This window comes from Lissotriton vulgaris, chromosome 10 (genome assembly GCF_964263255.1).
Source record: "Lissotriton vulgaris chromosome 10, aLisVul1.2, whole genome shotgun sequence".
NCBI classification, from domain to species: domain Eukaryota; kingdom Metazoa; phylum Chordata; class Amphibia; order Caudata; family Salamandridae; genus Lissotriton; species Lissotriton vulgaris.
In genome coordinates, this window is record NC_141698.1 from 141,011,580 (window position 1) to 141,024,759 (window position 13,180).

At 42.3% G+C, this 13,180-nt stretch overlaps 1 protein-coding gene across 1 annotated transcript in view; it reads right to left on the bottom strand.

Moving 5' to 3' along the window:
• Nucleotides 1–13,180, bottom strand: part of CACNA1H (calcium voltage-gated channel subunit alpha1 H) — a 1,502,131-nt gene that overhangs the window by 257,840 nt on the left and 1,231,111 nt on the right. The window contains exons 18-19 of the mRNA XM_086940723.1: nucleotides 5,651–5,751; nucleotides 3,861–3,984 (exon numbers count right to left, since the gene is read on the bottom strand). Coding sequence (XP_086796849.1) covers nucleotides 3,861–3,984; nucleotides 5,651–5,751 — 225 coding nt within the window. The remainder of the gene's footprint in view (nucleotides 1–3,860; nucleotides 3,985–5,650; nucleotides 5,752–13,180) is intronic.

The following is a 13,180-nucleotide window of genomic DNA, read 5'->3' on the forward strand; positions in this document are numbered from 1 at the left end:
AGAAATTAGACTTATGACACTTACTAGATTTTGGCTTGCAGACACAGCATCTCAAGAATTCTATGAGAATATAAAAAAGTTGGAAATTTGACCTAGTTGCCCTGCAACTGCAATTTTCAAACAGTCTCTTCTGAATCTGTCCCAAAGTGACAGACAGCTTTTGAGTCCTAGGACTGGCCATCGGGTATATTAACCCCTTAAAAGTGAGAGTGTCCGCACACTCTTGTGCCAGATACTTTATCCAGTGTTTGCAATGATTGAAGATGCACTTCTTCTAACATTTTGGTGTGTACTTATGAGGTGTACACACGTCATAACGGTATTTTTAATAGTGTATATTGTCAGACCCCATTTGTGGGGGGCCAGGGTAGCGGCTGAAGTCTTTCGGCATTGGCTTCCATGAGTTTGAGTCCCAGAGTAGTAAAAGTGAGCAGTCAAAGCTGTATCAGGGAGGTAGCATGGGAGACTAGTGCTCAGAACGTAAAGGCCAAGAGACAGCCACAATAATGAGTTTTTTAGGCCAGTTCTTATCATTTAGCTAAAGGAAAATACTTTAATGTCACAGTAAAGCTAAACACTACACATTTGAATAGTTACAATTACAGAGCTGTAATCTCAGTTGCAGTTTTCAGTAAGGCGGTATATCCCTCCTTCTTGTTGGTATTGCAGTTCTAGTGTTTCTGCTGGCGCTGTTCGCGTACCCAGCCTCGAAGTGGTGGCTTCTCTTCTGCTGGTGTTGTGCCAATGGCTTTGTGCTGGAACCAGTACCGCTGTATGATGTCAGCATTGCAGGCCTGCACTTCCTTAGTTGTTTTCAAACGTGGCAGCCTCTGCATTCAGGTGCAGACAGATACATGTCCATGATGATGTGTCCGTGGCAGTTGTGGCCTCTGGTTTGATCAAACTTTCCACTTCAGCAGTCATGCAGCTCCTCTTCCTGGCATCGACAGTGGCAGCACCAGTCTCCCGGGTTCAAAGTGGAATGTCGGATGACATGGTGATGTGGATTTTGTAAGGTCTTCATGCTATTCACACATAAACTGCGAGCCCACCAGCATGGGTCATTCTAAGTTTTGCTCTTTGTGGTGCCTTCTCTGGGTGCTCCTCAACCCAGGAATTTGCTAGGCTTCCTTCCTGGGCAGTCTCCCCTCCTGAAGGGCCAGGCAGACTCCTTCCCTGTCCCAGCCGGCAAGCAGGCTCCCATGCACCATAGGCAGACCCATCAACTCCTCCAGCAGAAAGTGCACACTTCAGGAGCTCACTTCCGCTCAAGTTAGACAGTAGCTCTTCGAGTACTTCATTCGTTGGTTAAAAAGAACTAGAGAATGGAATGAAGTGGGGTGGTTTGGATACCACTTTTACATACATATTTTCCAGACAGGGGATGGGGACTGATTATCTAAGGCTTCAGAACCGGCTTGGTTCATTTTCATCTGTCATTTCCTGGCTGTGTCTCAGACACAGCCTTTGTGCAAGGTGATGGTTCTCACAGCAGGTAGCAATAGGGCAGACTCCAAGCTGGGGTATCCAAAACATGAGCATAATGAAGTGTGAGATCTTGGAGCTGGACTGCCATTAGCCTTCCCAAGACAGCAGCCAGAGCCAGACAAAAGAGCAGGCCCTGCCTAGAAACCTCTTCACCGTGAACAACAGAAACTGCAGTGTCACCTCTCATTGCTACCATCTACCAAATGGCAGTGGTCACGAAGAACTATTCAGCAGCCTTTTGCTAACATGGTCCTCATTGAATTTTTAAGGGAAGGATTGTCTCGATTCTTCTTCACTTCAGTGTCTGGGGGCCTGATTCACAGAACTAACTTAAGACAAAATCCTAAACTTACTAGTTTTGATATTCACAGAAGTTAGGATTTTGTCTTAGGTTTGTCTTAAGACAGACTTAAGACCGACTTAAGACAAAATCCTAACTTAAGTCGGTCTTAAGTCTGCCTTAAGACAAACTTAAGACAAAATCCTAACTTCTGTGAATACCAAAAGTAGTAAGTTTAGGATTTTGTCTTAAGTTAGTTCTGTGACTCGGGCCCTGGGTCTCCACCCTCCAGTCACTGGAATGTACACAATCTACTTTCACTGTCTAAGGAGGCTACCCTCATCTTCCATCTTATGCAGTGCTAAACTAGAGGCAACCAAAATCGATCACACTTGCCCCCGCACTCAGAATCATAACATTTATTCTACTATATACATATACTACACATCAACATACTCACTGCACACACAGACACACACTCTCTCAACAATCACACAAAAGATCATAGATCAGCACAAGATTCTGTGTGTTCATATAATAGCAGAACTTTACGTGAGAGTGGTCAGAAGACTACATTCTTCCAGACACAGAGAAAAAGATCTGGTCACACTAAAGATTGACAAAACATGTTATGATACTGCCACTACTGCCACCATTACATTATGTGTCTCACCAATGGCATTGACCTAGGCCCACTTCTTTGTGTGCTGCTCCAGTGACAGAACAGCTTTTGGACCTTGCATTACCAGGAATAGGCCTAGGCCTATGTGCACAAGCTAGGAAAGCATGTAATACCAGTTTCACATGGTGTTGAGCATCAGTTAGCACCCATTTAGTGTGCAGGAGACACTCTCAACAACGCAACACACTAACACAAATACACACACACACATACATATCAGTAGGGGAGTTAAAGGGGTAATACTGTAACTATCATATTGTGCTTGAAAACAGAATATTTTAGAAGTGAAAAGGAGAGCTTAATATTGCAGAATTGCATGCGAACACCCACTGTTGATTGGTAATGTTTTATGTTAATATAATTTCAGATACACTAAGATAGACTTGAATAGAAACAATAAAATCAATAGAAACAAGGTGCAGCCTCAGTGCATTTCACAGTGGACCGCTGTCAACTTCACAAAAACAATCCACTAACATCTCTATATATTTGTATGCTCCAGAGGAAGCTGGAAGATCATTGCAGTGTCTAATCCAAACCAATACAAGTGTTTACGTATATGTCTGCCAAAGAAAAGGGCGCAACTAATCCCAAAAATTATGTGATAGTCCTGCTCATACTGGGGTCCCACTGGTCTGGGGTTCCCTTTATTGGTATTACAGAGTGAAAAGCCCTCTTTAGGACTACTTGAACCCCAAGCAGAATGAACTGTAAGAGTGTCAAACAGAGTTGCAGCAGCACTATCAGATGAAGGTAGCTTGCGTCTTGCAGACGTAATGTGGCTCCTATTTTGGAAATATAAAATATAGTATTCCAAGATAGCCACCCCTCACTGCTGACTTTATCAAGGCGTGCAGTGCAACTCTACAAGCACTGGCAAAGCCAAAAGCTGATTGACAGTCATCTTGAAATTTTATTTTCGATACTTCACAGACCAAGGCTGCATGCATATTAATTCCATATGGCAGCCATCTTGTAACAGTATAATAATATTATTTTGCAGACTTATTGTTATAAATTACCAAGATGGCCAAGCTGCCCAGATGGCAGTCACTGTTAGAATGACAGCCAAAATCACAATCTTGGGCAGGTTCCCCCAACTATTGGCTTTACCAGTGCTTGTTCTGCAGTTCTACAAGCATCAGCAAAGCCAATACATACAATAAGTAAGCACCGGCAAAGCAAGACTGGTTGGCTTTGTTAATGATTTACATTTTGTGAGGGGCGCTGGGGGGTTTAACTGGGTGGTCAGAAGTCCCAGTGGAGCAGAACAGGACTTTTACCACTGATCCAACCCATCAGATAGGATATATGTGCTCTGTACAAGCCTAATCCTGAGAAGCATACCTCCTTTTGCTCTAAAACCCAGATAAAAAACGAATGAAGATGTGATCTTAATAGTTTCCTCACCGTGCTATTAGCGTGAATATCAGGTCTCTCCATGGCGATCGTGATACAGTTTAAGAAGATGAAGACCAGGACCACATGGTCAAACATTTTGTGGGTGATAACCTTCTGACACATAGTTCGAAACCTATGCAGAAAGGAAGAAAAGGGGGAGGAAGAAGAAGGACAGATGAACAAATGGATACTACCATCCTAGCAGGTGACATAAATGCAGAGCTCCATCTTCTGTTATTTCTAGCAGTCAGAGCACTTTGAGCATAGTGCAAGCCTTTGAATGTTCTAAATCAGAGTCTTTCTAATGTAACTGTCAATAGACCACCAAGACATACGCAAGGAATGTGAACGTTTACTTTGTTGGCTTCCCTGACTAAGTCAAAACCAACTTTGTTCTTCAGTTTAGATAAATTGGTACTCTTGAACAGCATAAAGGAAAAATTAGATCATAGCAGATGGTCTCCTGGGGCTAGCTAGTTGGCAGAATCAATACTTCTGCACACTCGACTGAAGAATACCCACCTTACTTAAAGGTTCACAGCTGGAGCAAAGTCTTTTATCTCAGAGAACAAGACAGTGGCCCTGATGAGCAAGAAGTTTTCTCCCTGATATGCCCTGCTTGAGCCAAGTTTGACATGCATGATAGACCCTTGGAGTTAAAATCTGCATGGAGGGCCAGTCTAAATAGGGCAGGCCTAATGGTGCATCCAATGCAGGAGTCCTACGGCAGTGGGCTTCCACAATTATCTGGCTGTAAACCTTAAAAGGCTTCTTCAGAACTTAATTACCAGTTCCCTAACCTCTAAATTAGATAGTGGTTCACAGGTATGGTGAACAAATGCCCCACTGAATGGTTGAGTGCCATATCCGTGCTAATTTACAGAGGAGTTTGAGTTCTATGGAAACCTAAAGGGGACCTATATTCCTTAGCTTAGTACTGTAGAACTTTCGAGTATGCATTTTTTTCTTTTATGTAATTAAGATCCATTTACATGCTTTATCCAAACAAGTACATTGTGAACTATTTGCACCTGCTTCCTCTAGAAACTTGTCTATAATTTGTTGGCTGCTTTTTAGTAAACATGTTCATAGGGGATTCCATATAATGTGTTTTAGTTTAGTGCAGTATTCTTAATTTATAAGGAGAGCTGCTGTTTTATTTGTTTCCTTGTATGCATTTTTCACTGTGTACCTTTTTTCCCAAAAGTTCATGTTTGGTAGTGCCTTGGCTGTTGGTGCATTAAAGGCAGCACATGTACAGTGTACAATAAAGCATGAAAAAAGCACCAAATGAAGTTAGGTGGAAGAACCATCAATTGAAGAGCTGTCCTTGCTTGCTTTGGTCCTATATTTGATGAGGGTGACAATGCAGGAGATGGTAATGGGAATCTATTGTTGTGTTTTATTTTAGGGATATTGGTGACACAGAGGGTTTAGCAGTCAATGTCTTACCGGTAATCAACTGGGCCTGTTGGGATATGGTCGAGAACTGATGTTGGCGACCAGGGAGTATTCTGGGCTCTGATGGTGCAAGGGGGGGTGGGCTTTAGGGGGTAAAAGCGGATACAACATGATGTAACCGACCGAACGCCCGAGCAGGGCATACACTGAGACATCACCTGGAGCACAGTACTTTTGGCGCGCCGCCCAGCCTCCGGGATGTGGGCTAAATGGCTGTGTAGTGTATTTGCTTTACTTTCAACTTTGTGATGTCATAAGTGTAATGGTTGGTCTAATTTTGAGGACATGTCTCTAACTCTGCAATAAAAACAAATTTAAAAAAAAAAAAAATGTCTTACCGGTTCTGAGGGGAAAACAAGTAGAGTGACCAGTCCTCATGAGTCTTGCACCATTCTGGCTTGTACGGCTCCAGAATCTTCTGAATCCTAAAACAGAAACTCTGGGGGAGAGAGAAAGGGCAGAAGGTGAGATCTAATTCAATAACGACTAAAAGGAGTGAACTATATAGTGCTTAGTGGTACTCGTGCTAAATTTCCATTTGCAGTATTACACCTTTACAATGCCTAGCGCAGCAAGCGCTGTATTTGACATCTAAAACTACACATATTATCCCTCAATAGTAAATAATGATCGTAAATAAGAGTCTCTAGCTTGCTCTGTTAATGTGAGCAAAAGGGATCTAAGCTTAGGATAAACATGCTGACAGTGGAACTGAACACACCAGAGTTATTGCATGGACCTGCGGACAATAATATAGCTTTATAGCCCGCCGTAGCAGGCTATACCCGCTATTAAAGGCCCGCTGCAGCATTAAAGGCCCTAGCCGAATGCGAGGTACTTTAACAAAGCAGAGGGAATTTAAAAGCCGGTATAGCCCTGCTACGAAGGGCTATAGGGCTATTAGAACATTCTGCCGCCAGAGGGCAGAATGTTCGAACAAATAAAACAAAACCTTCAGGGAGCGCAAGGGGATTGGAATCCCCTCAGGCTCCCTGAAGCCTTTGTTCACAGTCAGAGCTGTGAACAAAGAAACATTGGAATGTTGGAGCTCCGGGCTTATACCAGTCATTATAAGCCCGGAGCACTCCATTGTTTTCAATGGAGCTCCCAACATTCCAATGTTCTAATTATGGGTACAGGACCTGTGAGGGACGCAGGGGATTTATCCACCACATATTTTGGAGCTGGGTGAACACAGGGGACAAGGGTGGGTGGGACAATGGGGACAAACAACCCTGAAGTTTAAAAAGAGACGGCCATGCAGTCACTGTTTAAACTTCATTCGCCTTTCAGTGCATTAAAATCATGGGGTCTGAAAAACAAATGACGTTTACATGGGCTGCTGACTTAAATTCAGCATGGCTCTTTTCCTCAATCCAAGCACTAAAAGAGCTTTAGATCCTCTTCCCCACCAACCTCCTATGCTGCAGCCTAGGCTGATTCAGCTTCCATGACACTGATGATTCTTATCTGTGTTGTGTGCTGGACTGTGGTACTTCACGGGTCATTTAAAGGTCTTTTAAAAGTATAGGATGCTTTGTTTTTCTTTCAATTGCTTCTTGTGCCCCTTGTGGTCTTGTGCCCTCTTCAGCCCACTTGCAAGGTGTCAATTAAAGACAATGTGGGGGAAGATAAACAAGGATGAATGTCTCTATTAGTATTTCTCTCCCCATTGACAAATACACTGTAGTAGTACCTTGTCACACTCTAAACCACTACAAAGGAGAGGTTATGCAAGTTTCCTTTAAAATATAAATGAGCAAGACAGTAACATTGCATTATATTGGCATTTCTATAGCACATCCCTAACCCTTGTGAGTCGCAAGGAACTGTTACATAAATATCAATGACAGAATATAAATGTCAATGACTTTTTATTTTTATTTTGTTATGGTCTTAAAACTATGCATAAGGAACTATTTAAACAGAATCGTTAATGAAAAAAGTCATATTCTGTCATCAGGTTCAATAAATTATTTTATTTCATGGTTTAGCTCTCCATGTCCATCCGCTCATCTCATTCCAGGGGAATAGTTGCCTTGTGTAAAGTGTATTGTGGGTGCTGTAGGCCCTGTTGCACTGTGATGGGCATTACACATTTTTCTTCCCTATCTCTCCCTCCTTTTCACCTCAAATATATGCATAGGAGCAGCAAAATGACATGGTAAGAGCACAACACTGATCATCACTTGCCACACATATGCAACCTTTGAGAGATAAACTGGTACTAATGAGGTGAAGCCTCTGACTGTACAGTGTTAGGATTTGTAAAAAATGACAATGTAATGAATGAATACCATCACAAAAAGTGTCAGATTATGCAGCATAATTCGCTTTTTATTGCTGCATAATTTAGTCAATGCTGTCACATAATTTGGTCCTTCCTGGCACATAACTCCAGTGCCCCTGACCATGGGCATTAACTGCATGTAAAATATAAATGCAGACCCCTTAAATGAAAAATAAATGCCATCTAAACTAAGCTGTGGAAAATGCATTGTTCTGAGAGTAAAGCTCAGTCAGTTAATATTTAGGTGGGCGAGACAACAAATTAAGGTGTGGGTTGATTTCCAGAGCCCGTGCACAAGCTGAGCCCTGAAATTCTTTGCCATGAAAATAATACACCAAACATCACTTAAAATATAGTAATGTCTCTTCAAAATTCAAAAAGCGTATTTTTTTAACATGTGGAAGCTTTGACATTAAAGCGTCACATAGCAGCACTGAGACGTATTTATTAAAAGTGATAGTTTTTAAACATGAGCTTAGAACCATTATTGTCCTGACAGTTGCATGTGAATCCTTTATGCAGACCCCATTCTTATAAATAGAGTAATATTATAGTCTATTCAATTACACATAATAGGTTTCGCACAGCTGGTATACTGCACTCATGTATATGAAGTGCTTTCATGTGCAATACTGAACAAAAGTTAAATGAGTAAAGTAAAACTTTTGCCTAAGATCACACAATGGTTAAGTGGAGAAGCCATGATTAATCAAGGTTTTCTGGTTTGGCGCTGTACAAACCAGCCACTAAATTGGTATTTATTTGTCTCTCCTCTTTACCTCAAATATTAATGTGTTGTTTGTTACCTATTTGCGCATGAGGGTAGAGGGAGGGTGGTAGGCAGAAGGCACATGAAAGCTCGGCTCGCTATGGGCTCACGGTTCCAACGATCTGAGACAGACTTCAGGCTCGAGCTTGCTTGAGCTTTCAGTGGCTCGCACACCTCTAGGTTAATATGGGTACTTCAGATATCTATATGTATAACTGCTTATCGCACTGTGGAATAGTGACTTGTGTTTCAGTAAAATATATATTTTTAGTACAACAGATTTTGAATATATCTAGTTCAAACTTTTCCAGGACTGGTAACAACCTAACAGTGCCCTTTGAAAAAAAATAACTTTCTGACACAGGAAGATTCATATTTTTCTATGAATGAAAACCCATACTGGCTCCAAAGAAGACATTAGATTTGCTTTTTAACCGAGCATCACCCACACTCATCTCGTTCTGCATATTTCACTAAACTAAATTTATGTGAGCATTACACAAGTCTTTGCCACATTCCTCATTGTTTCAAGCATCTCACGACGTATGGTACTCTGTGTCTCACAAACCAAGCTTTATGCATATGTATAACCTGTCAAACACATACTGTATCTTGATTTAGCGAACATGTTATTCACACACAGACACACACACACCATTTTGTTTTTGAAAGCATCTCACATACTAGGCTTTATGTATTTTTTTCTTCCACAACAGTTTTTTTTTACATTTATAAAGCACCTATCTCATATACACACGCCCTGTGGCTCTCATTTTGTCAGCATTTCATACACAATGTGTATTTCATGTCAATTTTGTCTAGGTCTTCAGCTATTCAGTTTGTGAGTACACTACACTCCTTGCATCCATCTGCACTAACTCCCACAGATCAGATGTTTTATATTTTGTGCTGTGTTTAGTGTATACAAGGCCTTAATCTCCACCTTCCAGCCACTGGAGAGCAAGCAATACACTTCTTCTGTCTGTGATAGGATTCTCACTCCCCCTCCCCAATTGTGCAATACTAAAGAGAATGGCAGCAGAGTTATCTGTTGAAAATGTGATTGACCATGAGCACACAGTCTTCAACATGAATACTAATCATATTTCCTGGTTCCACAGTGCTCACAGCACTGCATTAGGGTGGGGTAGGCTCTAATGAAAATGACCAGAGATAGCCCTGGGACAAATGCCACTGGCTAAGAGCCCTGTGCAGATTTTAATGCAGTGCTTATTATATCATACTTTTATTAAAAAAGGAGAAGCTGGGATTAGAAATATTACAGATCTTTGACTAAAACGTACCCAAAGGATCACATTTAGAGGAAGAATGCTGTCTGCTAATGCAGGTGAATCGGCAACTGCAGATCTGGTCAAGGGTTTCTTAATAGCATTATTCTAGGTGTTTTAATTCTTTGGCAAGTAAATTATCAAGCCTCTTCTAGAGGCCTGAGGTAGTAGGTGGTTCCTGAGTGATGGATATTGTAAGAAATTACGTTTTTTAGTAAGTGGGTTGAAAAAAAAACTTCCTAGCGAACAACCACAATCGTGGTCAGGGTGGACCACAAAAGCCACTAAATTAACCTGCTCTTAACTCTCCGATAGCTTGGCACAAAAGCAGTTGGGTTTAGAGGCCCTGTGTTAGGTATTTATGCAGCCAATAAACAGTAATACAGTAAAATAAAACACAAGAAAACCCCACAACAATCTAGAAAATAGAGTAAAATGTAATAAATAAAATGTGGCCAAATTGACAAAAATCCAATCAGTAGATCAGAGATTTTTAAAGGTTTCAGTAAAGATAGCACCAAGAAGCAGAAAGATCTAACTGTGGGTATTTTGTCACTAGACTGGGACAAAGACAAAAGTTCAGGCCAACCACAATGGAGTGAGGGCTGGATACAGGGACAGGTAAGTACCGCTGAAAAAGATGACCTTCTCAAAGTCCTTTGTGCAGAGCTCAAAACTTCAGGATTTCACAGGAGGAGCTCATCTAATTCTAGGACCTGAGGAGGCATGACTTGGGGATAAGGAACTCACTCCAACAGATGCCACAGGGCTCAGGCACGTCCAGGCAGGGCCAGTTGCAGCAGGTCAGTTGCGCAGTTGCAGGGAGGCCCCTGGAGATGACTGTGTTCCTGTTGCTCAGAACAGTAGGCCAGCCACCTGGCCATTAGAGTCACTCTGGTAGTCCTCTCTATTTCAAGCAATAAGGCAGACCTCAAGAAGCAGGGCAGTCAGTCCTCTAAAGAACAAAGCAAGCATCAAGCAACACAGCAGTCCTCTGGGGAGCATGGCAGGCATCAAGCAGCAGTGGAGTCCTTGTAGAAGCAAGGCAGGCCTCAAGCAGCATGGCATTCCCCTCGAGTACAAGACCATCTTCCTATAGTCTTCCACAGGTCCAGAGTGTACTGAAGAATTGGTCTGAGAGTCCAATATTTATACCAGGGGCCAGTCTTTGAAGTGGGAGAAACTTCTAGACTTTCCCCAGATCTGGTTCTGTAATTTCCTTCCTCTCCCAAACCAAGCTGAAAGGAGACTGGAGTGACAATCAACTGGTGTCAAATTCTTTGTAAGCGTGCTGAGACAGCCCCTTTGAAATGTAATGGGGCGAGGGAACAGCTCCGCACCTCCCATCCTGCCAACACCTAATCCCCCTCTGCTTCACTGTCTGGAAGGAATACACTAAGGCATACTGTCAATTACGCCCATTCATGTGATCCAGGGCACAGGCACCACATGGTTAGAATAAGAAAACATCAGCTTCCTAAAAGTGCCATTTTTAGAATTGTGAGTTAAAATCCAACTTTATCACTAAAGAGGGTTTGAGATTACATTTTTTAGACACCAAACTCGACCTTCCTACCTGTTTCCAATTAAAAATAATCACTTATGGAATGTAATAAGGTATCCACATGTTATCCTATGGGAGAGTCAGGCCTTGCAGTAGTGAAAAAATGAATGTAAGAGTTTTTCACTACCAGGACATGTAAAACTTAAAGGCACATGGCCCACCTTTTAAATACACTGCACCCTGTGCTTTGGACATTTTAAGGCCTACACTCGGGGTGACTTATATGTATTAAAAGTGACGGTTTAGGCTTGGCAAAAGGCTTCTTTTGCAGGTCGAAATGGCAGATCAAAACTGCACTACAGGCTGCAGTGGCAGGCGTGAGACATGTTTTAAAGGGCTGGTAAATGGGTGGCACAATAAGTGCTGCAGGCCCACCAGCAGCATTTAATTAACAGGTTCTGGGGACATGTAGTGCCACTTTACTAGGGACTTACAAGTACATTTAATGTGTCAATTGGAAGTAAACGAATATTATTGGGTTTAAAGGAGAGAGCACAAGCATGTTACCACTGGTCAGTAGTGATAACATGCACAAAGTCTTAACCTCTTCGATGCTCATGACGGCTCCCGGCCGTCACGAGTCACGGTGAGCGTGTGCTGATGACGGCCGGGAGCCGTCATGTCCACGCCCGCGATAGGAATGTTCAGGACTGCGGCGTAATTCACGCCGCAGTGATGTGGTTAAAAGCCAACAAAAAAAACGGGTTTGGAAAACAAGAGGGGAGTAGGAGAAAGGTTTAGGGGCCAAGCACAACAGAAACTGTTTTTATTGTTGGGGTTCCATTGCCTACAATACTCCTAAATTCCAATTCAATAAGCCTTTATACAACTAACTCGCAAAGAGAAGCAACAGTGGGCAGTCAAGGTTTAGTCGAGGTAATAGAGGAATGGTGACTTCCTTACAGCATGATACACTGATCACACCCAATAAAATTCAATGAATGATTACAACTTTAGCTTTCAAAAAGACTGAGGTGGTTATTGTAAAGAATGGTAGTATGAACTGAACACTCAAAAATTGGCAAAGGGACACACACAAAACATCATGGGTTTTATAATTAAAATTAATGACAACTTCTCCTTCTCAGGGGCTTTGATCTATCGCCCACCAGGACCCTGCGCAGGCTTCCTGGGGAACATCGGAGAGGTGCTCAGCCCACTGATACTTAGGTATTCTAATTTCACTCTGATGGGTGACATAAACATCCACCTAGAGTCCACTACCGATGCACCTGCTGCCTCCTATCGGGCAACCATGGAGGTCTTGGGCCTCACTATTCGAGACACCCTAGCCACCCATGAGGCAGGGCATACGATAGACTGCATTGCCACTAACTTAGACACTTTGAAAACCGACCCCCTTAGACCCCAAATTTGGACTGACCATATGCTGATCCCTTTTATGCTTCCCCTTGTGTCTAACCAAGAGAATGATCATAAAAATGAACACAGCAAGGTCACAAGGGATGAATGGAAAATTGGGGAAGGTGGGTGATTGCAGTGGGGAAGGTGGGTGATTGCAGAAATAGGATTCAGAGGAGCTAGGTTCACACTGGTTTCAGTTTATGGCTCAACGTGCGATGAACCAGACATATTTCAATTTTTGGATCATGAAATCTCAACTTGGGTGGAGCCAATTGTTTGTTGCGGAGATTTTAATATCAGTCGACCGGCAAATATTGAGCTACAACTGAGTCATTCCTATACGGGGAGGAAGAAAAGGGTGCATAGGGCGATAGCAGATATGGCCTCGCATAATGCTCTCTCAGATGTTTGGGCCAATTTGCACCCGCAGACAGATGGCGATACCTTTTTCTCTGCTCCTCATAATATAACAGTAAGGTTGGATTATTTTTTAATATCCAATGTCTTGATTTCTAATACGCAGATTAAGAAGTTACCTCGTTTGGTCTCTGATCACAACCCACTGTTATTGTCAGTTAGTTTAAATGGGTT